The sequence below is a fragment of the Protopterus annectens genome, chromosome 10.part0 (genome assembly GCF_019279795.1).
Source record: "Protopterus annectens isolate FY-2018-M chromosome 10.part0, PAN1.0, whole genome shotgun sequence".
Taxonomy (NCBI): Eukaryota; Metazoa; Chordata; order Ceratodontiformes; family Protopteridae; genus Protopterus; species Protopterus annectens.
The window spans coordinates 1,393,797,252-1,393,825,150 of NC_056744.1; the positions used below are offsets into that span (position 1 = coordinate 1,393,797,252).

The window sequence follows — 27,899 nt, forward strand, 5'->3', positions numbered from 1 at the left end:
CAAACTACTTTTATGAATTGGAAAATGGACAGAAAATGATCTACAAAATACTGTAAATTGTGCAAGTGGAGGTAAGTTGATTATATGATTCAAACCAGGTTATTTTGTAGATATTCAAGTTATCATACCCTTCTGAATTTAAAGCCTAAATTCCTTCAGCTAATGAGAAGACAGACCATCAATAATATATACAGATCTATCAGACTTTGAGTTAACAAACACTTAAACCTTTAATAAATAATGCATTTTTTTATTTTGTAAAATAAGGAATGTTTCCTTTAGATACTTTCACCAAACATGGTTGCATAAGATGTTTTCAGAAAATGTATATAATTCTGAATGCTCTGAGTCTGACTTTCAGATTGTTCAAGGCTAAGCTGCAGGTCTTTCAAAAGTTGCTCATTGTGTTTTGTCACCTAAAAAGACAGAAATGGAGAAAGATGGCATTAGGGGCTTTGCAGATCATCATTTAAATGCGACAAACCAGCAGTAAATTATGATTCTGTCCTAAGAATTACTAATATTTCACCCCGTCTAACATCAAATAAAACTTACTGCTACTTTAATCACTACTGAAAAATAAGTACCACTATCTGCATGGTTACTTCTATTCTGCACTTTGAGATATGATGTATGCTTTCTTCTAATGCATTTTTTTTTATTTTTTGCTTGTTAACTAGAACATTCAAATCTGGACAAAGGCCATTATCAGGGTAAGCTAATAAAATAATGCATCTGCCCAGTTACAATTAAATACAATTGATATGATTAACTCAACAAATGACCATTTAGTACAGGCATAACAAAACAGCATGCAAAAACCAAATTAACTGATTTTAACAGCAATTACATTAAATATGTTTACGAATAAAATAAATAAGCCATGGCAGAATGAAAAGTTGAGGAAGGTGGCTGAATAGTAAAAGAAATTAGAATAGTAAAAGCCTTGCAAAATGAGATGTAAGACAGATAGAGGAGGACAGTGTAGACTGGACAGGGAAAGAACAACAGATGGGTACAGATACAGAGTTTTAATAAATTAATGTCTAAAAGGAGAGAAAATGACAAGAAAATGAAGAATGAAATATGATGACGTCAAAAAATGGAGGAGGATGGCAGAGCTCTTTCACCTGATGGCTTGCTGTAGAAACTTCAAAGATCAATAGTAGAGGGGGATAGGCATAAAGAAGACATAGCGGGACAAACAGAATCCAAACATCCCTTGGGAATAGCCCCAGAGTTAATATTATAGAGAAGTATCTGTTGACTTTTATAAATTATGGGAAGGCCAACAGGTCATGGCAAGGTGTGCCCCGACAGCTAAAAGTCGGGTTTGCAATGGACTGATGGAGGGACCACTCATGAGGAATTAGACTGGACCTACTGAGTCTGTTTGCCGCGTCACTGGATTTCCCAAGGATGGGTGACGCAATAAAGGAACAGTCTGAAGAAATCACCCATTCCGGACTTTCATGAGCTGTCTTAACAAGGGATAAGAATGGGTTCATTCCTGTTTGTTGCTATACTAAACCACTAACATGTTACAGATGTGTATGCAATAGTCCCTGTAGGCAGAACATCCTGAAAGGCCTACGACATTAGTAGGAGAGTTCGCATCCCTAGGATGTTGGTAGGCAATCTGGTCTTCAGGTGACACATATGCATTGGGCCAGCTTTTACCTGAAATACCCCCCTTCCAATCCAGATAGAAGCATCCATGGCCACTGTGGATATGGAAGGAAGGGTGAAGAAAGAACTGTCTAGGAACAGATTGCCCGACTGGATCCAAGATACAGGCTGGTAAGACTAGCACCGGAGGTTGTAGGGTTCATCTTGCTGGAGGGGAACAAAAGTAACAGCGAGTCTCACATCTGATTTCTTAATGGTGCGGTGAAGAATTAGGGCTGCTATCTGGTCAGGCATTTGAAAGAGAGCTTATGCATTGCAAATTCTGTACAGAGGATAGATTCAGTTTTGCCAGATATATAGAAATGGTTTTATAGAACATAGCGGATTGTGCGAAAAAGGGATGGTGTACAAGCTTGCAGAATTAACCTTGCTGGGCAGGAGCAGAAGAGACGGTGAGTTCCACCGTTTGAGTTCTAATTAATGTGATGCTGTGACGATTTAAAGATGCTATCTGGTTCGTAGCATACAGATGAGAACTGATGACTTTTAATTTTGTATTGGCAATAGATTTGATTTTGCCAGATTAATAGTAATGCCTAGGGATCTGGTGCTTTAAGATAGGTAATCCCCAGTATGTAACCGCTGATATCAGGTTGAAGCAGTAAGATAGTAGTGAGCAGAAACTACTGCCATGTGTATGAAAAAAGAATCATGGGAGCTGTGTTAAGTCTGAAGAGGAAAGTTCTGACTGGACGTGACCAACTCCCAGCTGAAGGTGCTGAGGTCTCGGGTGTGCTTGTTTGATTTAATATAATCATATATGCAAAATGGTATAGAGCACATGCAGTTATCTTCACTGAGAATGGTAGGATGGGCCATGGCCATCCGTATCTATTACATTAACTGCTTAGCAGAGGAAGTGGGTAGTAGAGGACACAGCGCAGGGGTGTGAAAGGGAAATGAGGAAGATGGACAGAGAAGAGGGGCTAATCAAATCCCCTTTAGTGTGAGGCATGTGGCAATTGTAAACTCCAGCAGGTGTGAAGGGAGGGGCTGTAGCACTAGTGAGTGAGAAAATTTGGACTTCATGGTGGAGCCATGCAAGGGTTTGCAGAAAGGACCAGACACAAGACCCAGAGGTTAACTGAACACTAGGATACAGAAAGAAACCAGTCTCAGGAAACCACCATGGAGCTTGATAGAACAGACGTCGAAAAACTTCATGCCTGCTGAAAACCCCCCACATATAGGAAAAGGAAAACAGGGCTCCATGAAACTGGATGGAATACTTGTGAGATGGGGAAGATAGATAACCAGGCATCCATCAACCCATCTTGTACCAAGGTCAGTCTCCACAAGCTATGCTAAAACAAACAAATCAATAGTCAAACAATACCACTGTCAACCTGCTTCCCTGAGAAGACCCGAGATATTATGTGCCTAATCATGCTCCCTGGATAAAGGCTGCAGAAGGGTTAGCTGAAACCCAATCTAGTGATGCAGGTTCCTTAGGTCTGTTGCAGTTGACAGCACTCTGTTGGGCTGCTTTCTTCTTCTTTTTAATATTACTGAATGACCCCAAAAAAGAGCTAAATTATTGGATCAGAAGAATTCACGGGTCTGAATGAGCCAGGCTCAGACGAGAGTTTTGGGTTTGAAGGAAACAGATCCGAGAACAGCCCAGCTTACTCTGTTCACTTTGTGATCCCAATACCTCAGATTCAGTGAAGAAGAAGAAGAGAAGACAACATTATATCCCTCCATTTAAAGGTGAACAGTCTGAAGTCGCCGGATCCACAGACAGCTCAGCTGCATCTGGGTTTCCTGCACCTCCATGCGGTTGAGACAGCGCATTACACAGGAAGAGTGACTATGATCCTCAGCTCCTGACTTCTCTCCATCAGATCCTAAAGCTAGGGTCTGACAGGCAACACTCTAGCACTTCTCGGAACCTACATAAGTTACAGATCCAGGAAGTGTCTGACAAAAGCTGTCGGTTCCTAGGCATAGAACCCAAAGGAAGTGATGGTCTGCAGTAGAAAACCACATGGAAAATAGCATACACTTCTTTCCAGGTTGCCAGAAGCCACATTCAACTAAGGGGCCTTCTGATCTAGGGAAATCTTGGATCCAAAAGTAGCTCATCCTGCAATCACACAGCAGTCTGCTGGATCCTAGAATTTTGACCAGCTCCAAGCTCGGGATCTCAGAAAAGGATACAAGGTGGAGACTGTAGCCAACTAGACCCAAAGACCTTGGATCCAATAGAAAGAGTGAGCAGGAGTGCAAAAAAAACATACCTAATAGATCCAAGGAGGACAAAGGATCCGGAGGTGGTCCAAGGGCCTTTTGATCCAAGGCCTAGGATCAGAGCCCTGTAACTTGATTCTGTTGATTGACTCAGCTAAGAATGGGTTTGAGAAAACAATATGATCTGGTGTTCTGCCTCATCAGAGTAAAGCCATATGCAATGAAGTGATAGGGGGCCCCAAGGGAAAACCCCTCCTGAAAAAATGTTAGCAATTAGCAGGACTGATATTTAAAACTCATTCTTTTGGTTATCTGACTCAATTGCTAAAAACCACTCTGCCAAGTAAAGTAGAGTGCGCAGGGAATGCAAAAAGCTTTGTTGACAAAAGTAGTATGTACATGTAGGAAGACTCCAGAAGTTTATGATCTCCAGGATCACACTCCAAAATGACTACTAGACCACAGCTCGATACTTAGAAAGGGCAATTATTATGAGGAATGAGCCAAAAACACACAAGATATACTATCAAATATGAAAAAACTGCATAATGATATGATGTTACCCACCTGATGTGTCTATATATAGCAAAGGACTTAAAAATATGATACAAGAAAGAAAAAGGATGGGAAGACAGAACCATTTTGAGAAACAAATGGTTTGACCTGTCTTAAGGTAATGTAAATAAAATAAAATCATCTACATTTCTACTTTTACAGCTGCAGTTTCAGAGTGTAAGTGTGGAGTGTTTTTTCATCTATTTTTACACTGTTGGGGAAGTACAGACAGTGAAACGTGTGCTAAGCTCTTTGCATACTGCAAGAAAAACTATTATCAAATATACGAAGAATGAGCCACTCCACTAATATGACCAAACAATTGTCTACAGAAGCATGGAACAAAAACATGGGGTACAGAACACTCTACTAGTAGTTATTCTCAAGTCTGGCAAATTTCATAAGTCCTTAAGAATTAACCAAATTAATATGTAATCACTTGGCAAATTTGTTTTCTTAAAGTCAAGAGCTGTACATAAAAAAACAACTTTTGGAAAAATGCAAAGGTGGTGTAATTTGAAACTTGAGATATGAAGGTTTCTGGAATGTATAAGCTTGCAAGTATTGGTGGCATATAACACTGTGGGGAAGATCAGGAGGTTAATAGGTATTCTTCCAAAAAAAAAACATTTTAAAGGATAATGGTCAAAATGGATTTACACAGGCTATGCCTTGTCAGTGAGATTACATTTCATTCTCATAAGCATATTTAATTTAAGAAAAATACTGAAACTTACAGGTTGTACAAGAAAATAGTAATTCATTGCCATTAATTCCCCAATATGCTGCATCAATACTGCCTTTCTCCTGAACACTGCCCATACACAACAGTTCTAAAAGTACTCACATTCTTTTTTTTCTGGCAAAGTTGTTTCAGTTCTTTTTCTTTCTGTCTTAGTTCAGTTTCTAGTTTCGATATTTTTCTCTGAAGTACATGTTCATCGGATGAAGTTTTCTCTTTCATATCAGTAACCTAAACAGATCAGAAACAGAAAGTGGTAAACAGCACTTAGACTGGCAAGATTCATATTTAAACTTTTTGATAAAATACCACTAAAAATGCACACATTGTTATCTCAAAAAACCTCCTTAAGGCGATTAGACACATTAAATAACTTATAAATAACTAGCCCTAATGACCAACACTTCTCACAGTCTACATGTTCTTTCCATTGCCACTTCACAAGAGCTGGCATATGTCTTTGTCAAATGCTTCCTATCTTTCCAAAAATCATGGATACTACTGGTCACTGGCTTCATTCAGTGAGGCAGGAATTCAACACCATGCTACAGATGTTATAGATAATTCATTTTATTTTTGCTTTGTCTTTTTCCCCACATAAGTTTATATGTAAAATGTCTCACAGATGAGGCTCAAAACTGAGGAGGTGTAAGCATTCTTGTACATGCCTCCACCTATGACATCTTTCTTGGTCTCCATTCATCTCACAAATTATCTGGCCAAACATGATCCCGAGCAGCAATGCTGCAGCATTTCACTCATTATTCCAACTAGGTGGAAGTACAAGTTGAAGGCTATTCAATCCACCCTTCTTCAGTCAACCTTTAACATCCAGGCTGTTAACAAAACCTGAGTCACCAGTGGTAAAAACTGACAATCCACCCATGTGCCAGTCTAGCTACAGACTGACAAAACTGGTGCATGCAGTTACCTGGTTTTGATGATTTGGATTACTTGAGGGAAATCTTCTTCTCCTTTCGGCTTTTCCCAGTTAAGGGTCACCACAGCGGATCACTGTCCGCTCATGATTGGCAGCGGAGTTTTATGGTGTCGAGTTGCCAGCCCGGCACCCAACCTTCCACAGAAGGCATGCACTCACGCCTAGGGCCAATTTATTGTGTCCAATCCACCTACAGCATATCTTTGGGATGTGGGAGGAAACCAGAGCACCCAGAGGAAACCCACATGACCACAGGGAGGACATGCAGACTCCACACAGAAGGCACCACAGCTGAGGATCGAACCAGAAAACCTCTTGCTATGAGGCGCTAACCGCTGCACCACCGTGGCCTCCCTGGATTATTTGAGGGAAATAAATGGATGAAATCCATTTTGCTGACCAGGATGTGAGCAATACAGTGATCTACAAAAGGTGAGTCAAGATGAGTCTTGAGTAAGGGGTATACCCTCAAAATCCTAAGCCTCCCATTAACCAAATCCAATTTTTTTTCAATGCTCAATTATGAAGCCTGATCTGAAAACACATTCAGCCTACTTCAATGACTAAATACTCAGGGAAAAGACTCAGAGCAGCACTTTGTTGTGAATTTTCTGTTACCCATCTACTGATTAAACTTGAAAGGACATGCATTGAAACAACTGAATTTAAGGACAGCTCCAATGATCAGTGTAATAATTCCAATGACGTAACTGTTTTTCTCCCTATAATACCACCTAGAAAGAGTTTAGTACCAAAAGTTCTTTGCTATATGTCATTGCTCTATCAGAGAAATTCTATAAATGGACCTTCATTGAGGAACAATGGCTGAGATTATCCTCTCCACAAGTCATAATAAGGTATTTATCTTAGAAGTTTCTGTACTTGGATCCAACTATGATTATGCTTATTATGATAACATAGGTGCACCTTGGCATAGCCCCCCCTGCACCATTTTTTTCTGCGTTTACTACTCAGATCTTGTTTGTGGCATACTGTGATTAAACGTGTCCATGTTTGAGGCCTAAAAGTAAATCTATAAAGGGTCTCTTTGTTGGTCAAATCACTGCTGAAGACCAGTACTTGCAGTGCTTTTACTGCCTTAGAAAGGAACATGGCATAATAAAGCACAACATAGATCCCTGAGTTTCCACCCAGTCACCAGCAAACACAAGAGACAGAAGCTCCTGCCTTACTCTGCAAGCAGACTTGTGATCATTAACACTTTCATATACGATGTCCACTTCCTGAAAGAACTAGTAAGAGTCTCCAACATCATAGAAATGAAGGTAATGATAGAAACTGTCATTTTTCACAGGACCTTTGAGGAGTTTATTCGTTTAGAATGGCACTTATGGGGTTGAAAGTTCTTTGAGAATATGGGCGGTTCTTGTCTTACCCTTTCGGCGCAAGTCTCCCAGATTGTAATAGGGTAGTTTGCCAAATAAGGTATCTACAGAGACAGGGATATTCATTAACTGGTCATTTCACATTTTCTGTACACATTTCTGTCCTAAGGCAGACTTGGGTCTTCCAAGATAGTTGCACAGTGATCAACAACATAGCTTCAGTGTGAAAACAAAACTGAAAAAAAGTAGCACCACTGAATTTTTTTTTTTTTTGGTAAAATTCAGTTACTGGCTAGTAAATATACTACCTGGATATGAGCAAAGAATACATTTGAAAAACCTGAAAATAAAACACTGGGAAGGATTATGCAGATGTTCAGCAAAAAGCAGTTTAAGCTTCAGCTTTGGTTCAAGAGATGACTTCCAGTAATTTGTGGGACAAATAAATCAAATCTAGTAAGAAAAAATGAAACACCGAAGGATAAAAATCAAAGGATGACATTGAAAATAAAAGCTGGCTGAATATGAAATTTCTCAAAAACTGTTTAAAAATAGAGTTAGAAGACAGAGCAGCCATAGAAAACCAAAGATTTTCTGCTGTACCAGAGAAACTGGAAAGAACAGACTGTATTAATTGGATGAATGCACAAATAATCGCAGAATGTTAACTGAAATGGAATGTATGCTCCAAACCTGACTATGGAAAGCAGCTAAGACCTATATTACTAAAGATGCAATCATACCAGGAGAAAGAGTTGGTCTTGACAAAAATGTAGCAGAAGGGCAAAGTATTAAAAATTGGAGAATCAAAGAATTTGTAGAAAATAATATTTCAGTGAAAAACAGGCAGAAGAGAAGCAAATGTATCCCAGTAATCAGGAAATGTTGAGAGACAGGTGTGCAATTCACCTGTTGTTTCCAGCTATCTTCAAAGTGTTTTTCCTGCAGGATCAAAGTCATTTTTTTATGCAGAATGGACTAAGCAGGAAAAAAAAAGTTTATCCAACAAAAGGTGAATTAGCAAGCTGAAGGGGACTCTTTCTCATTCTTATGATGGTAAGGTTCATAGAGAGACTTGGCCAGTGAAACCTTTTCCAATGTTTCAAATGAAAATGCTTGAGAGAGAAAAAAAGCACACGAGTTGACTAGGAGAATCAGCGGTACCTTGGGCTTGAATCGGAGTTTGGTGTTGGGAGATGGTGAGGAACAGGAAGAAGACTAGCAATTCTAAAATTACTGAATAAATGGAAGACTATAAAGCATCTTATCACATTTGTGAAAAAATAGGTTCAGCAAGAAAAAACTGGCCGAAAAACAGCAGGCTTTAACTTGTGGGTGGACTGTAAAGCATACACCCCACTACTTTTATATCAAATGTTTAGGAGGACACTAAAAAGGGGAAAACTAGCTGTAAGTAAAACAATTTTGTTATTATTTGCACTAAACATTTCATGATATAAATTGTATGCTATATACAGTAAAACTGTTTTGAGTAGTGCATAGTCAAGAGTATTTTAAATGTGGGGGGATTTTTTTCCGTGACTGCTGCATGTGTTACGATAATAAAGTAAACAAGTACTCTTTCAGTTGTAAAAAACAGAGAAGAGAAAAAAGACTGGACAAAAGTACGTTTTATGTTCTTAGGCTGATGGAGTATGAAAGTGCACTAATTATATTATATGTAAAATTACAATATTTTCTCTTTATTTTACAAGGGTGGATGTCTAGATTATCACCTCTGGCTTAAGCTGTAAACAGGTGTTTGAAATCCATTTAGAAATTGTAACCTTAGACACTGCCTGACCCCGCCTGTTCAAGAAGGCTACAAACAACTGATCAGATTTCCTGAAAGTTTTAGTCCTGTGCAAGTAAAATCTTAACTATGTATTATTCATAGTATGGAGGAGATATTTGCCTTTGTTAGAATGATTTGGAAAAAATACGGGTAACTGAATAGGCTGGTTGATATTATTTTCAGTGGCTACCTTGGGCATGAAGTAAGGATTAGTCCTCAAGGCCACTCTGTCATCATGAAAAATTATACATGGCAGCTTGGATGACAAAGCCTGTAATTCTGAGACCCTCTTAGCCGAAGTTATGGCCACAAGAAAGGCAGTCTTCCAGGGTAGGAATTTAATATTACAGGAATGAGCCCACTTGAATGGACTTGGAGTGAGAGACTGCAACATCATAGTCAAATCCCAAGGGGGGAGAAGGATCTCTGACAGAGGGCCTGAGGAGAAAAACACCTTTTATGAAGGCCTTACTTAGTCTGGAGGAAAAAGTAGGCTCCCTATTAACATTAAAATTAGAAATGGCCACCAATTGTAGTTTTATGGTAGCGAAACTGGCACCTTCTTGATAAAGGGATGATGGAAATAGAAATATCTGAAACTAGAGCCGATAAAGGGTCAATATTCCTTTCAGCAGACCAAAAGGAAAAATGTTTCCATTTACTGATATAGTGTTTTTCAGTTGATGGTTTCTGAGAGGCTAGAATAATTTTCCTAACAGGGGAAGCCAGCCTGGACTCCCTTAGTATCATAGGAAGTGGAGAAATCATACGGTTAGATTAAGGGACTGAAGGCTCGAAGTTTGCATTTCCAAGGGCTGAGAGATGAGATCTGGTATGGGGTCTAGTATCCACGGCAGACACTTCAGATGAGACCACAGGAAGGGGAATCATATACCTGATGAGGCCAGAAAGGGATAATGAGGATCATGGAACACTTCAGTCTGCGGACTTTCTGCAGTACCTCGAGGATCAATGTAATAAGTGGATATGCACAAAGGAGACCCAGAGGTCAATCGTGGACTAGACCGTCGCTCGCGGACTGCTCCTCTGGAGGAATCAGGAGAAAGCACCTGCTGCATTTGTTGTTCTTGTAGACGCAAAGAGGTCGCAGCAAGGGTGGCCCCATTGGCTGAATTATCTGAGACCGCACCGATGGATTCAGGAACCACTCATGTGGCTCAAGATGGAGCTACCGAGTCTGTCTGCCAACACACTGGACTCTCCAGGTATGTATGTTGCAAGAAGAAAGTGACTGGAAGAAACCACTCATTTCCTACACTCTCATGGTCTCTCTGCACAGTGGATAAGAATATGTTTCCCCCTGCTTGTTGATGCACCAGACCACTGACATGTTGTTTGTATGAAATGCAATTATCCCCAGAGGAAGGCAATCCTGAAAGGCTTGCAACTTCAGTAGGACTGCTCTCTTCTCTAGGACGTTTATGGGCAACTTGGTTGCAGAAATGGACCACGTGCCTTGGACCATTCTGCTCTGAAAATCTCCCCACTCCCACCCTGGCAGGGAAGCATCCATGATCAGTGTGGCCATGAGAGGGGAAGGGAAAAGGGTCTGCCTCAGAAGAGATTCTCTAAAAAAAGCCACCACTGAAGATGTTGCCTGCAAATGGGTGTCAGTGGGACTGGCATAGACATCATATGATAAAGAATAGACCATTGGACTGCTAACATTCACTGAATTACTCGCATGTAATATCTCGCCACTGGTACAAGGAGGATAGCCACCGACATGGACCCCAGAGCCTTGAGAATAAGATGCGCCTGTGGCAATGGGACCTCTACAATCACACTGACCTGCTGCCTGATCAAGTCTACTCTCTGAAGGGGCAAAGATATAATTTCACTGTGTTGAGTTGAGTTCCTAGAAATTCCAGACTTTGCACAGGAGTCAGTTTTGACTTGGCTACACTGACTACATGCTTAACTTGCTGAAAGTCTGCAACAGGTTGTTTGCATCGCTAAAGTCAGTAAGTGCCTTGTGAGTGCTGTAGGGAGTTAATCGTCCAGATATGGAAAGACCTGGAATCCCTGCAGTCTCAGTTGAGCTGCTACCACTGCCAAGTGTTTAGTTAACACCCAGGGAGCTGTGGTGAGTTCAAAGGGCAGGGCTTTGAATTGAGAATAATTGGCTTCCAGCAGGAAGCACAGATGCCTCCTGGAATGCCCGTCTATCTTATTGTAGTAGTAGGCGTCCTGGAGGTCTATAGAGTACACCCACTCTTCCTTCTGCAATATTGTCAGGATGAACTGAAAAGTGATCACCCAGAGCTTTGTCTTCTTGAAAACAGACTCAACTTGCTGAGGGCAAAAATTGGACGCAGGTCCCCAGTCTTTTATGGCACCAAAAAGAAGTGGGAATAGGTTCCAAACCCTCTTTGTCCTGCTGGGACCTCCTGGATGGCTCTTTTTTCTAGAAGTTTCAGAACTTCTCTCTGGGTCAGTTCTCTCTGACTGGGTGAAACATTGGTTAGAACTCTCTTGGGACTTGAAGGAGTTGGGAAAAGGGAATGTAATAACTCCTGGATATGATACTGAGCACCCACTGATCGTCTGTTATGGATGTCCAGGCATTTGGGTGCAACAAGAAATCACCCCCGAATGCCTCCAGGGCAAGACAGTTGGGCAACACCTCATGGGCACTGAAAGGGCTTCCCGAAGAAAGGTTCCCTGAAGTCCTGGTTCTGAGGACAACCTCTGCCTCTAGGGTGGCTTCTACCATTGAATCCTCTAACTCTGCCTCTGGAAGGGACTTTGTGACTTTCAAAACCAACGTTTCTTACCTCCCCACTGGTTCTTGGAAAACGTCCTTTGAGGGTAGAAATACCTAATCCCCACTGCTGACAGTGTCTTCCCTTCCTGCTCATTGCAGGTCAAAGTCTCCTTGACTGATGGTCTAAAATGCGAGGAGCCATTGAAAAGTGGGCATTTGTGAAACAAACCCACACAACCGCATCCACACATGTCACTTTAAGGCAATGCCCACACCGGCCGCTCGAGAGGTTCCCTCAGCCACATTAGAGATTAACCTCATCAAGAATTGTTAATATATGATAGAGTGGAGAGATAAGGAGAGACTTTCTTGATGTCCTACGCAGTCACAAACTCTGAAAGAGATTTGGTTAGTTCAGTAACCAGGTCTCTCTAGAGGCAGGTAAAGTGTGCCAAATAGTTAATAGCTCCTCAGACCAAATGTGGCTGAGGCATAGACATGATTCCCATTGTCTGTCGAGTGCCCAAGAGTCCCTGTTTGGAAAATGGATGATGGAGCTCTGTTCAGTCAGCTCCTTTTTGGTGGCCACAGCAACCACAATGGCATCGACTGGAATGTCTTTGCTCCAATGCATCCTGACTGAGGGAGGGCTCAAGAACTTGTCAGTCTTCTTTTGGACCTGTTCCATGGTGTCAGGTTCCTTCCATGCCCTGTGCACAATAAGGTCGAAGAGCTTGCCCTCGGGGGTGAGCCCAAGAAGTAGATGGGCCTGTCTTGAAAGCCTTCAGGAACACAGATTCCTCCCAGGATGGTAGCTGGGAAGGCCATCCACCTTTATGTTTTAACAGCTCCAGAATGTCTCCAAAGGAGACTTCGTCAGGCAGAGACCTGGGGGACCCATCCCCCATTATTAAAATCTGTGGTCTCCGTGAGGGAATCCATGGATGAGTCCACATGCCTCCTCTTGCACTGTCTCTTCCACAGCACCTCCTCTATGTGGGGCTCAGTGGAGGACTCAGAAGAGAGGGGGGAAACCCCTGTGGTTTGAATGCCACCTGAAGGCTATCTCAGGAGGACTGACGCTGACAGGATGGACGGGTTCAGGGCTCAGAATAGTGATGGGTCAGGGACATACAGGGGAAGACACTGTGCCAGACTTGGAGAAAGTCCATTCTGCCACCAGAAAAGCCAAAGGACTCAAGGAAACTTTCTCTGCATCCCCATAGCTGAACCCATCTGGGACGAAGAAGGGGAACCAACCTTGAGTCCCCAGCCCTCCAGACAGTACCAGCTCTGAGCTGTTGAGGCCCCCAAAGAAAGGGACCAATCCAACAAACCCTGACCTAATCCCCTCCCCACAGACCCAGCACTAACCTCTTGGAGCCAAGACCCATTCTGATCCAATGGCAACAGGATCAAGCTGGTCAGGGACCCTGATGGAGCCAGAAAAGCAATGCATTCCCAGAGCCATCAATGCCTTCCTCATGTGAAATGGGTCCTGGAGTTCTGAAAAAGGGAGAATCAGAAGAGTAGAAGGCAAATGTGGGGCAGAGGATCTCGCTAAGCCCGAGTTGGCTGGAGATGCCAAGAGACCCACATCTATCTGTCCCTAAGAAAACTCGTCATCATCTTGTCCATATCAGTGGGCAAAAGGTTCTTGGAAGATCTAGAGGAGGCTGAAGAATGGGTAGAATTAACTGGGGAAGCAAGCCTGGACCTCAAAGCTGCCCTATGATGACCCTGATCCAAATATCAGTTCCGATGCCTAGGAGCCAAGTGCTTCAGATCCTTGGGGGATCCTGAAGGACAGCCCTCAAAAGGTAATGCTGGATCTGATGAACACATTGGATCCAACATCTGCTGAACTCCCTTCCTCATATCCAAGAGAACAGATGGCTCTGAGGAAGACCAAAATTTAGTAAGACTCGAGGGCCCCTATCCAAAGAGACACTGGATCAGAGATGACCAAAGACAGTTTCAGATCCAGAGATCTCTGATCCAAAAGTCTAGGGTATTTTTCAGATACAGGAGGAGAAGCATCCAGAGAAACAGATGGGGCTTTCCTCTTGGACTCCTTAAAGGCAGCAGAAGACAGGGACCCAGAGACAACAGGACACCCCTTGAACCATGCCCTTGATCAACAATTTGTTTTGACATTTTGCCAGAGCTCGAGGGTTGAATGCTGCACATACAGAGTAATCAGCCTCAAGGTGGTCAGCACCCAAACAATAAATACACTTATGGGCTTCAGAATTTGGCGTCTTACACCCACAAAGACCACCTTTTAAAACCTAAAGGTTTGTCTTTCTCAGACATACCTAGCAGTTTAACACAAACGCACATACACTAAAACACTCAAACACAGAAAACAAACCCTGACAAGAAAACTGTAACAATGTAATGGAGAACTAACACAACCACATCTATAATTACCTAAGCCTGACAGTTATAGAAATCAAAAAAGTCACCAAGCACCAACTAAGCAAGGGAGGGGTATTACCACAAAGTCCTAACACCAGTGACAGCTAAGAAAAGGGAGGGGAGGATAATTAGAAGAAAACTATTTAAACCTAAAAAAAAAGGAATAAAGCACTTATCTGAAAAAAAATTAGTAAAAACCAATGAAGGCAGCTCTGAGACAGAAATCACGTCCATGTGTAAACACAGCAAATGTGATCTGAGGGTTAGACTGCAGAAGGGAATTAAGGGAGAGGGAGGAGCTCGAGCCTTCAGTCTATGTCTGTGAAGTGCTGGATCAGATATGACATTGGATCCAAGACCCAGTCATGAGAAATAATGAAATGGATATCATCAGCTCTAACAGTTAAGACAGGAGGTGATGAGATAAAAACAGTGACATATAATCAATCTACAGGAAAGTCTGCAGGAAACAGCTGGCATTCCTGTGGAAGACTGAAAATTATGAGGGAAGAAAGTGATAAAAATCTGGAAGATTTTGTTTAATGGTGTTTTAAAAATGAGGGGATGCACCAGCATTTTGGAAGTAATCTGTGATGGCTGTGTTACCTAAAGATGGCAAAGAACATTTAGACCCATTTCAATTTTAAACAATTATTATAAAGTGTTGTCTATACCAGCTAAAAGAATGGCAAATGTGTTGCAAAAATTGATAGATATGGATCAGTGTGATTTTGTGGAGGGAAGGCAATCATTTGACAACATTAATAGAGCAACGATCCAGAGAGAAGCAGAATGCAAAAAACACCTCTGTTTTCAGTGGGTCTTGATGCAGAGAAAGCATTTGACAAAGTCAGCCAGGATTTTATGAGTGGGGCATTGGAAGCATTTGCATTCCCTGATATAATAACAAGGTTAATTAGAAGGATATTTGAAGGACTGGAGGCAGGAATTAAAGTGGAAAGGTTCCTCACAGATAAGCTATGTTTGAACAGAGGAACCAGGCAGGGGTGTTCTCTTTCTCCATCATTATTTGCTTTATATTTAGCGCAAAAGGCAAAGAAAATAACAGACTCAGAAATACAAGAATATAAATCGGTATGGTAATTAAGAAAAGTTGGCTTTATTGGCAGATGATATCATTTTGCAGCTGATAAATCCAGAAAAGGACTTCTCAGTGTTGAGAAACATTTTGAGGCAATTTTAGCCATTTCAAGATATAAAGTTAATGAAGATAAAACAAAAGCTATAGTTGCAAATTATGTACCTGCAGATGAATTGGTTCAGCAATACCTGTATTTATGGGGACATAAGATGAAGCTTTTAGGAGTATGGAACAAAAAAAGGCTTCTGTTATGGCAGCTAGGATAGATGGGAAGAGACTAAACAAAAGATAATACAAAAATTGAGAAACTGGAAACTCTTATTTATGGATACAAATAAAATAAAAGCAGTGAAAATGTTTTTAGCCCCTTTAATCTTATATATGGGGCAGCCATTAATTTTATCAATCTGAGGAGAAGTTGTGGACATTAATTAATAAAGAACTGAAGGAAGTTATCTAGGAGGGAAAGAAAGCAAAAGTCAATTGGGATAAGTTGATCCTTCCAATAGAGCAAGGTGGTTTACCTGATTTGAAGGGATATTTTAGAGACACTCAGTTAAGGCTCATACACAACACAAGCAGAAGGTTATAACTTCAAAATGGAAAGGTATGATAATGAAGCAAGCAGGAGGTTCAAGAAATAGAGAGTGAGATTTTGGATGCAGACCCTTAAGAAGAATAACAACAACTATACAGAATGTTATATTCATAAAGCACCACAAAGTATACTAAGAACTAATCCAAAACGATAATAGAGAAAGGAGATTTTGCCATTAGGGATGACTTCAAGAACGGGTACAGAAAACCTGGCAACCAAGTTCTGAAAGTTTAGGATCTTGGAAGTGTTTGCATCGTACTTTTATAATCCAAAAGAGACTTCATGGAATATTTCCCTCAGGTAGATAGCAAATGTTGGAAGTGTGATGAAGAAGAAAGAGGTAACAGATAACACATGTTTTGGGAGTGTAATGATTTGGCAGATTTTAAAAAGTCCCTACAGAGTACTGTGTTAGAAATACTGGCTGAGCAAATGCCTATGAAGTAAAGAAATTACTCTTTTGAGCTGGGATACAGGATCTGAAATGCCTCGATAAAATAAGACCTTATTAAGTTTCATTCTGTTAGCTGCCAAAAAAGCAATTACTAGAAAATGGAAATCAAAGTCTTTGCCAATTGTATTTGAGGTACTGGACATTATAAAATACATAAAAGAACTGGAAGAGGGATCTTTAGAAAATGGAAGGAGCAAATACCATAGAAGTAAATAGAAACTGTTGAAACATCCATGCATAATAAAGTTCAGGAGGAGGAGGAGTAGTGAGGTTTAAGGGAAGGCAGAAATTCAGCAACTGTTTGTATTGTCGGACTAATAACAGTAGCAAAGAAAATATATGTGATGTATATTGTTCTTAAATGGAAACATGTTTTGTTTTCATTTCTTTTAATGTACATTTACCTGTGTCTTAGGTGATAATTTAAGAAAGGTGTTTAAAAAAATACTGGACACATATAAACCTGGAAATTTCACATAATCATCGACTCAAATCAGTTATTCTAACTTCTAAATTTTTACCAATAAAAAACTTTTATGGAACCTGGTTTAAATTATTTTATTTCCATTAAGCCATTTTTGAAGATTAGACATAACCAAATTGTTTGACATCTAATTTTCAGGATTTATTTTAAAAATCATGCAGAATGTAATTTTAATAATGTCAAGTAGATTTAGTATGTTGCTTAATGAATGATTAGGAAGTATTTTGTTACAATGTAAAAAATTTTAAGAAGAATAGGCATTTGATAGATGTACTGTCTTTTTAAAAGTTTGGGCAGGAAAAAAAATGTGGGTGGGTGCTTGTGTAGTTACAAACAGTATCTGTTACTATTTAATCTGTTTGGAGACAATGTTTAAACAATTCTGAAGATGCCTTTGGATTATCGGACGAAAGTGCTTAGTTGTTTGAATTGCAAGTACTTTGGATTACAATAAACGGTTAACTGCACTGGTTTCGGTAATTGTTTTTTATTTTTTTCTTCTCTATACATAGTTAATGATAAATATCAATGCATATCTAACCTCAGCTATTCTTAAAAAATGTACCCCGACCACTCTGGAGATTGATCTCTTTGTAAATTTAACAAAGCTGATTATATCATATATTATGGAGTTGCAAACTGGAAGAAGAACTCTAGCTTATATCTCTAATATTTAAAAACATGAAAAAAGAAGTTATGTTCTTACCATAATGTTCCATCTGTGTTGTTGATCTTCATTCATTCATTCATGACGAATGGGTATCAGTTCCGGAACCGACTTGACTGCTATAACAAGCTCGCGCCAGCCAAAAACTCTTGAGCTAATCTTACCCATAGTGCCCCTCTCCATCTCCTCAGACTGGTTTGCCCGTAAGAAAGGAAAGTGGAGGCTTTGTCTGAGCAAATGCCCTATCATGAAGCTAGGACCAAATCTGAACCCCAGTTGCCTTTCGGAGGAGGTAGGATGGTGGGATGTTATGAATGAATGAAGATCAACAACACAGATGGAACACTATGGTAAGAACGTAACTTCTTTATCTGATATTGCTAATCTTCATTCATTCATGATGAATGAGACAGAGTCCCTAGCTACCTGAATCCCTGGGAGGCCCTACAGAAGAATATTCCTGAGCACCATTGAGCCAAAGGATGCTCTCCCCTGGAGACCAAATCCAATTTGTAATAAGTGATAAAAGTATGAGGAGTAGCCCAAGTGGCTGCTGCAGAAATGTCGTTCATGGAAGCTCTGGAATGGAAGGCAACAGACGTAGCAACTGATCTGGTTGAGTGTGATTTTAGTTGTTAGATAGATTTGGTTTTGTTGGTAGACAAAGGAAATACAATCTCTCAGCCATTTAGCTAAAGTTACTTTAGAAACAGGTTTTCCCAAATGTGGTCCTGAGAAGGTTAAGAATACTGGTCAGATTTTCATAGTGATGTAGTCCTGTCCAAGTACAAATGTAATTGTCTATGTACATCCAACAAATGCAGACAATATTCTCCTTTATCAGAAAAATTGGGGAAGAAGACTGGTAGGTCAATTAATTGATTAATACTCAAGTCCTAAACAATTTTGGGTTGGAAGGAGGGGTTAGTCTGAAGTGATACTTTCTCTTTACAGAAAACCATGTAAGGGCATTTTATGCACAAAAGCTTGTTGTTCTGATATTCACCTTGCTGAGGTAACTGCTACCAAGAATAAAGTTTTCCAAGATAAAAACTTCATATCGCAAGTAGCAGCAGGCTCAAAGGACAAGTCAAGGTTTATAGGATTGGTGTCAAATTCCAAGGTTCAAGTGGCTCTTTGAAGGGTGGTCTAATATGAGTGACCCCATTCAAAAAGGTCTTACAGAGAAAGTGAGATATCAAAGATGAGTCCTGGAAACCATTGTGGAAATTTGAAATAGCTACCAGATGGACTCAAATAGTGGAAGCTGCTGCTCCCAAATGTAGGAGATTTGATAAACAGTCCAATAATGAGCTAACTGAAGCAGGAAAGGGGTCTCGTCCTTTCTCTAGAGCCCAAACTATGAATCTTTTCCACTTGCTTGAATTGAATAAAGTTTTCTGGTGGATGGTTTATAGGAAGCCAGAAGAATGTTTCAAACAGGGGAGGATAGATTATTCTGCCTGGCAATTACTGGAAGTGGAGGAATCAAGCCATCAGCTTGAGACTCGATGTGTGCAGATGGACCAATCCTTGCGGGTGTGACAGTAATTCCGGAGTTGGATCCACAGTCCATGGTTGGTGAACCAGGTAAGGCCCAAGGAAGGGGAACCAAACTTGTCTGGGCCAAAAGGGTGCAATGAGGATTACACTGTTTCTCAACCGAAGAGCCTTCTTTAGAAATTGTGAGATCAGAGGAAGAGAAGGAAAGGCATAAAGAAGTCCTGTGGGCAAATCGTGTATTACAGCATCCCCTCAGGGACACCCCTGAGGGGGGATTAGGGCAAAGTAGCTGCTGCATTTGTGGTTGGCGGGGGATATGAATTGCAGCAAGGCAGATCCCAGCGGCTGAAGATCTTCACCGCTACAACTGGATTGAGGGACCACTCATGAGGGAGAAGAATGCATCTGTTCAGCTTGTCCACAATCACAATCAACTTCCCAGGAATGTGCATTGCTATCAGAAAGTGGTTGGAATACATCAGCTATTGCTAAACTCTCATGGCCTCTCGACAAAATGGGTAGGATTTGGTCCCCCCCCCCCTATTTGTTGATATACCAGACGATGGACATGTCTGACTGGACAGCAATTGTCCCTGATGAGAGGACAGATTGGAATGCTTGCAATGCCAGAAGCACTGCCCTGAGTTCCAGGACACTGATATGCTGGTTGACCTCCATAGGGGACCAGGTGCCTTGGACTGTCTTTCCCTGAAAATGGCCCCCACCCCATCAGTGATGTGTCCGTGGTCACTATGGCCTTGGGCTGAGAGGGTGAGAAGGGGCAACTTCATAGTTCCTTTTCTGGCTTCATCCACCATTGTAAGTCTTGTTTGCAGCGGTTTATTATGCAAATCAGGAAGGACGTATGATGAGTTAAAAGGGACCACTGTGATGCTAGGAACCACTGTAGGAGTCTCATGTGCAGTCTTGCTAAAGGAACTATAGTAATCATTGCTGCCACTGATCCTAGTAGTCAAAGGACTGCATGAGCTGGGACCCTGTACTGACAGAGTAGTACTTGGATTGCAAATCTTAGTCTTTGGAGCCTGTGAAGCGGGAGGCCGACCAGGCAAGACTAAATTTTGAATTGGTACCAGTTTGGACTTTTCTTCATTTATGAAGATCCCTGGGGATCTTGTTAGCTGTAAGGTGTAATGTAAGGCTAGAAGCAGCAGACACTTGATAGGGGTGATAAGGAGCCAGTCGTCTAAATATGGAAACACCTGGAATCCTTGCAGTCTTAAGTGAGCTGTTACTACTGCCATATATTTGTTGAACACTGAGGGCTGTGGAGAGACCAACAGACAGTGCTCAAAATTGATAGTGATTGGCTCACAGCCAGAAGCGGAGAAATCTCTTGGAGAGTTTGTCCATTTTTATGTGATAATACGAATCCTGGAGATCTATCAAGCACATCCAATCGTCTTTCTCCATAAACAGGAGGCTAGACTGAACTGTGACCATCAAAATTCTGTCTGATTAACTTGTTTAGGATGCTGAGGTCCAAAACTGACCTCCAGTCCCATGTCTTTTTTGGCACTAAAAAGAACCTTGAGTAAAATCCGGATTCTATCTGGTCTGGTGGGACTATTTGAATGACTCTTTTTAGAAGCAGCGTTTTAATTTCCTGTGCTGCTGCATCCCGCTGACTGGGTGGAATGTCAGGGATTTGCCTTTGCAGCCTCGGGTAAAGATCAAAAGGGATGTGATAACCGCTGGTAATTATCATCTGCACCCAAGAATCTGTCGTTATGGAATACCAGGCTAAGTGGTGCAGAGAAACTCATTCCCCAACTGCTTCCAGAGGCAAGCAATTGGGCCGTTCTTCAAGAACGCTGATAGGGCTGCCCAGAGAAAGAATCCCTGGATCCCTGATTATGTGGACCCCCTCTGCCTAGGGAGGGAAGTCTTCTTGATGAGTTACCAACCCTGCCCCAAAGGGGGGAGACTCGCCACATGTGTCACAGAAAGGACCCTGGGATTTTCTGAACCACATCTTCCCACTCCTCTGATTCCTAGAGTAGGATCATTGGGGAGTGGAAAAACGCAGGCTCACGGCAGACAGGGTCTTGCCATCCTTTTCACACCTGGCTAATGTGTCTTTCACCTATGGACCAAAAATGAGAGGAAGCATCAACAAAGGAAGACTTAAAAGGGTCTGCAAAGTCACATAAGTGCATCCAGACATGACGTCTCATAACAACGCCTGCACCCGCTGCTCTAGCCGCCCCTTCGGTCATATGAGAAATCAACTGTATGGACGAATTAGATATGGATTCTAGGGTGGCAAGCTGTGAGGTAATGTTGTCACGTACCTCATCAGATACTGCTCCTGCTAGGGTTCTTGAGAGTTCCATGATCAGATCCCTATGGAGATGGGTAAAGTGTGCCAGGTAGTTCAAGGACCGAATGGCAAAGGTCGATGAAGCATACACCTGCTTCCCTAGTCTGTCCATCATCACAGACTCCCTGTTTGGAGGACGGACAGCAGGACTCTCCTCGGCGAGTTCTTTTCTAGTGACTGCCGCCGCCACCGTAGTGCCTACTGCCAAACCTTTGGACCAAGGGGGTGTGATCCTCTGGAGGGGCTAGAATTTTGCCTGGTCTCCAGGGGATAGGCTCAACAGTATCAGAGTTCTTCCAGGCATGCTGTACGATGAGCTGAAGTAGATCATCTGTAGGCGGGGTCACCCAAGAAGTAGAGGGTTGATTACAGAAAGCCTGCAAGAATACAGACTCCTCAGAGGAAGGGTTGGTGGGCTACTCCCTGCTGTTTTAAGATTTCTAGTATGTCCACAATGGAGACATGCTCAGCAGGTGACCATAGGGACCCTTCGCCCTCATCGTAGTCTGTATCTTCAGTGAGGGATTCTTCAAGGGGAATCCACATGCTTCCTTTTGCATGATCTCTTACGGGGTGGCTCCTCAGCGGGGGCATCTGAAGAGAGGGTGCCTTGTGGTAGGGTATCTTGAATTTGTGTCAGTTGTGGACCAGAGGACATGTATATATGGCCTTCCAGTGCCGAAGGGACCAGCTGTGAACCTGCTGAGGTGAGTGCCCTCTCTATCCTGTAAAGCAGGCCCACCTGAAGAGGGATGGGAGCCCAGAGCCAAGAAAGACAATCTTGGAAACGGGGTCACACCCTGCTCTGACAAGCCCGCTCCCAGGGAAGGAGCCGCGAGAGGACGTGGAGCCATCAAAGCAACTGGAAATGTAGACGGCACCATAGAAAAGATAGGTGCCATACTAGGGGTCATGGTGCTGACAGACCAGTCATGATCTCAAGGATGGCTCAGCTCCGATTGAGTCGAGGACCATAGGGATGGCTTTAGAACCATGGTAAGATCTACCAGTGGAACCGGAGGAGCTGAAACTGGGCTAGGCATCGTCATTGAGGGCTGCAAAACCTGTGGGGAGGATGAAGGAGGAATATATGTAGAAGTTTGTGGAGAAAGCTCCTCAGCTCTGGGTGGAAGGGAGGATTTAGACAGACTAGGAATTCCTCTGGCTGCCAGTAGCTGATCCACAAGTCTCACTATGTCAAGCTCCAAAAGGCTCCTGATGGAGTGGGTTGACATCTCCAATGGAGAGTCAGGCCATTCAAGAAAAGGGCTCAATTGGTGCCTCAAAAATGGATCTACAGACAGGGAATATCGGGTCTGAGCCAAGGTTTCGACCATTGGCACTCTGGTCAAAGGACCAGAAGACTGCATTCGAGGGGGGTAGTGACCTGTATTGGAGGGACTATGTTTGGTGCTGAGTGGGTCTGTGGTACCATAAAAGTGGTTGGTCCCGAAGGTGTTAAAGACATAATCGGATCTGTGGCTGAGGACGGCACCGTGGACAGAGTTTTAGGCTCTGGTACTGAAGTGGGTGCAGAAGTCAGTTTCGGTTGTTTGGATTTTGGTTCCATGGGACTAAGCAGATTTAGATTCACTAGTATGAGGAGAGGATGGCACAGACTGACTCCTCCTCTTAGATTCTTTCTTAGGAAAGGATGAGAACTCTGCCTCATATAAAGCCTCCAAAAAAGGAGTTTTCAAGAGACCCTTTAAACTTAACTTGCTTTTTTCTTTCCACCAAAGTGCGGGCACTAAAGCCCATACATAGTTTGCATGGGGGGTTGAACTTTCAAGTGTGGAACACCAAGACAATAAATGCAGGATAAATGTCTGTCAGAATTAGGCATTTTCCTGCCACACTTATCACACTGTTTGAAACCTGTTGTCCCCTTTCTTATCACCCATTATCACAATTGGTCTAAAACTCAATATGTCAAGTTACAAAAGGAACAGCAACAAGGGAAATGCCCTGTCAAAATAGATGTACATATGAAAAACCAAACACACACACACACACACACACACACACACACACACACACACACACACACACACACTCAGGAAAGGAAGACTAATTTTTTTTTTTTTTAATTACCAACGATGGTAAAAAAAAAAAAGAGTACCCAATAGGTAAAGGGAAGGGAACAAATACCAGTGATGATATTAATAACTACCACAGAGGTAAGGGAGACATCTGTACCACCAATGGTAAGAAGAAATACCAAACAAATTGGTAAGAAAAATCGGGAAAGTCACTCTGACAGACAGAAAAGGTAAGCAAATTATCAGCGACTAATAAAGGAAGGATTAGAGGAGAAAAAATTCCAGAAGCAGAAGAAATATTATCGAAAAAATATTAGAAAATCTATACCACTTCACTGGAGTGCTTGCCAGACGTGTCTTAGCACTCTACGCAGCAAACGAGATCTGAGGAGATGAAGAGAGGGGCACTATGGGTAAGCTTAGCTCGAGAGTTTTTGGCTGGCACGAGCTTGTTATAACAGCTGAGTCAGTTCCGAGGATGGAAATGGTACCCATTCATCATGAATGAATGAAGATTAACATCAGATTAAAGGTTGTGAACATTTCATAAGAGAAGCACTTTGTAAAGCTGACCTAAACAATCATTATGGAATTCATTTCTTATATCCAAACTTAAACTTAAAAAAGTACTTTTGTTTCTTCAAATAGTGCAATATTAAAAGAGACAAGAGCACCAAAAAGTTCTATTTCTTTCCTGTTTTTAAATTTAAAACACCTAAGTGCACTCTGTACATAGGTAGCACCAGAGCCAAAAATCTTCAACACAAAAAATTTAAGCAAACAAAGAAATGGATCATGAAAATAGTAAAAACATATGCATTTTAGTCCTTGTTATACATGGGACTTCATTAGAACTAAACCAAACCAATTTGTATCACTTCCTATCTATAGCCATTTGGATTCACTGCTAATTGAAGCAATAAAACAATTAATAACCATTATAACTAGCAATAAATATAAGCCAAAATCCTAGCCATTAATAAAACATAAAAGTGTTAAAATATCCTAAAATATAAAACCCCTTAAAACATTGTTGTACCATGGAATTATAATTTATCCTAACTTACGTCCTTTAAACAAGCAGAAAGTAAGAGAGTCCTATAAATGAATAATATCACTTCAGTTTTATATTTTGGGACATATATCCCATTTTAAGCCTTCTAAAAGACATCCTTTAAAAAATTCCTAAATATTTTAGAAATTTTAAACATTGTAAACAAATGAAAACCATTAAAGAACCATATAAAAAATATTAAGAAATTAACACTTGCTAAGACACTAAAGAGTATTACTAACAAAATTAATAAACTTGCTAAATAATTATAATTTAGCCATTGTCATTTTTAGAACTGGTTTTACAGAAACACATGCATTTAAACCTGTTGGGTTGCTTGGACTTAACCAAATTTTTTATACTCGAGTTTAGTCTCCCATGCCCCCCTTGGGTTTATAGTATTTTTTTTTTTTTTTTGAAATGCTGAATTCAAACATATGTTAACATGAACAACTCATGGAATGTTTGTACAATGCATTGTTGTGACTTTTTCTACTCTTATAATTATGTTCATAAATCCATTTTTAAAGGGTGTTCTGTTTACCCAATGTAAAAACTTGAGCATCCTTAAACTTTGCTATGTATACCATCCATAAAGTGCAATAATTCTTTACTTCTACCTTATCACCATCCAAAATATAAAAACATTGTTTGCAGTCTCCACATTCTGAAGTACCTCTCAACCTTTATTTGCATTTTTGTTTCTTCTACTAGTCCTTGAAAATTTTTTTGCAGTTTTATACACAAATCTAGGTCAAGAGAATATGAATATATGTTGAAAATAAGTCCCTCCTTCTCTGTTTATGTACCAAATGATAGCCATGTTTGTCTATACAGAAATTATACCCTTGGGAAAGGTATCTTGAAGTACCTGCAACACTAAAAGGACTGCCCTCATCTCCAAGACAATGAAGTGAAGGTTAGTCTCGAAATTTGACCAGGTGTCTTGGATCATTCTTCCTTTGAAATGTCCCATTAACCTAGAAGGGAGGAGTCTGAGGTCACTACTGCTATTGGGGATCTGTACAAAAATATCATCCTTCTGTTACTAAAGGGAAGGAAATCTACCAGGGAATGTGTTGCCCGCAAACTCTTGAGTCTCGAATTTTGGTGTGCAAAGGGTGAAATTACTGAGACCACTGAACTGTTAGCATCCACTCATGTGATAACAAGCCATTGGAATCTTTAGAAATGAGGAAACCACAAGACCTAACAGATGTAGGACTAGTCATGCTTGAGGGTAGGGATGATGTATTAACATGTTGGCTACTTGATGCAAAGATAAAACACTGTGCTATGAAAGACTGACAATTTGCACAGTTGTGTTGAGGTAGCATCTGAAAAATTCTAAATGCTTTGTTGGAAGTAACTGACTTCTAGAAATTCACTGTTATGCCTAGATCCCATAAACATTGGAGGAGAAAGTCCAAATGATATAACAGTAGACGCCCGGATGTAGCAGTTAGAAGCCAATCACTGCATCCACTGGTGGACCTTTACTCCAATGTTTCCAATACATTGGATCTGCTAAAATCCTATCCAGATTCCTGGGTATGAGCTCCACCACATCAGGGTCCTTCCAAGCCCGTTGTGCCATTAAAGTTGATAAGGCGGTCAATGAGCGTTACAAACCAGGATGATAATGAGCCAGAACTGAAGGCTTCCAAAAATACAGATTTCCCTTGTGAAGGATCTTCGGTGGACCATCCCTCTCTCTGTTTCATGAGTTCAAGGATTATCTTGGTGAGCCCTAACCCTTCATTCAAGTCTGCATCCTCCGTAAAAGACTCTGGAGTCTATGCGCTTTCTCTTGCATGTCTGTTTCTTGTGAACTAATTTTGTTGGGAGGAAAAGATGATTCAAATCAGGCTGGGAGCAGATGTAGCAAGTTATTTCAGAAGCCTGTGGTCTCGAATGTCCCTGTCTGGCAGAAGGAAAAGAAGATGTCATCAGAGGATCTAGTTAAGGCTTGGGTGGAACTAAATTAGAAGAAAGCATCTTCTCTTTGGGTAAGTCCAAAACATTGTCAACAACCTCAAAGGCTGAAGCCACAGGAGCTGAAGATCTCCCAGGATCCAAAGAGGAGGAGAACCCATAACCCTGACCTGTCCTGGCTCTGAAGCTGACCTCAGATCGGAGCTGTCTAATGTCAATGCACCCAAGGAAAGAGAAAGCTCTGGGAAACTCAGGGTCAATCCATCCTCCTGATACCTAGCACTGATACTACGGCTCAAAGTCCCTTCCCGATCGAGAGGGATAGGAAAGATGTATGTGTTGAAGTAAAGTGAATTATCAGCACTGATCAAGATGCTTCTGGATTAGCAGGATCCAAACTGGTCATAACCAAAGAATGGAATGCAAAATGTGAAAGAAGTGGAAGGGTAGAGTGGCTAATGGTCAGTATATTCTCAGGTGAGATGGATCTGCATCATCAAGAGCTTTCTCATCTTCCTGTCGACAACATACCCTGTTAAGGTCTCAGATGATCAAACAAAGGAGGCTACTGATGAAGGTCTAGAGTATCTCCTTTCTTTAAGGATAGGAGAATGCAATCTAAAGCTCACCGGTTCCAGTGAAAACCGGGGCCAAGGAGAGGACGGACAGGACTGAGATGCTGTCAGTTCTGACCTCTAGGCAAATTTAAGCAGGGATCTGACTGGTACTGTCAGATCAGAGGAATGTTTGAAGGTAAGAGGAGACTTGTCCTTTTCTTATTTCTTCTCCTTTTGTCTGCTTTTCACTCTCTACTCTTCTTCATTTTTTTCTGGGGCCTTGTCAGAAGACCTAGTCCTGTCCTGTTTCTTAGCATAGAAAGCAACAAAGCCCTTGTCTGTGGGAGGAGGAGACCTCTTACTACAACTTGTTACAGTGAGCTTGCAGTACCCTAGTACTAAATGATATGCACAACTGGTATTCTGTATCCAAAGATCTTGAGAGAGAGGCTTGGGCCCACACTCAGAAGAATTTTTTAAAGCTTGTCACTCAGCCATTATCACTAAATAGTACTCAAACCACTGAAAATGCAGAAATAAATAAATAAATAAATATATATATATATATATAGAGAGAGAGAGAGAGATGTAGATATATACATAGATATGTATGTACGTACGTGTACACACACACACATCTAGATATATATATATATATATATATATATATATATCTACACACACACACCATGCAGTCACCAAATCAATAGATGAGGGGAGGGCAAAATGGTTCACACTGCCTACCTTGACCTG

The 27,899-nt window shown here is 41.3% G+C and overlaps 1 protein-coding gene across 2 annotated transcripts in view; it reads right to left on the reverse strand.

Moving 5' to 3' along the window:
• Positions 1-226: 226 nt before the first annotated feature.
• The window catches only part of ODF2L (outer dense fiber of sperm tails 2 like), a 2,421,058-nt gene continuing 2,393,385 nt past the window's right edge, over positions 227-27,899 (reverse strand). For both annotated transcript variants that reach the window (XM_044086028.1, XM_044086027.1), the window contains 2 exons: positions 5,282-5,407; positions 227-416 (listed from right to left, as the gene is read on the reverse strand). In XM_044086028.1, the coding sequence (XP_043941963.1) occupies positions 279-416; positions 5,282-5,407 (264 nt within the window). In that variant the 3' untranslated portion in view covers positions 227-278. The remainder of the gene's footprint in view (positions 417-5,281; positions 5,408-27,899) is intronic.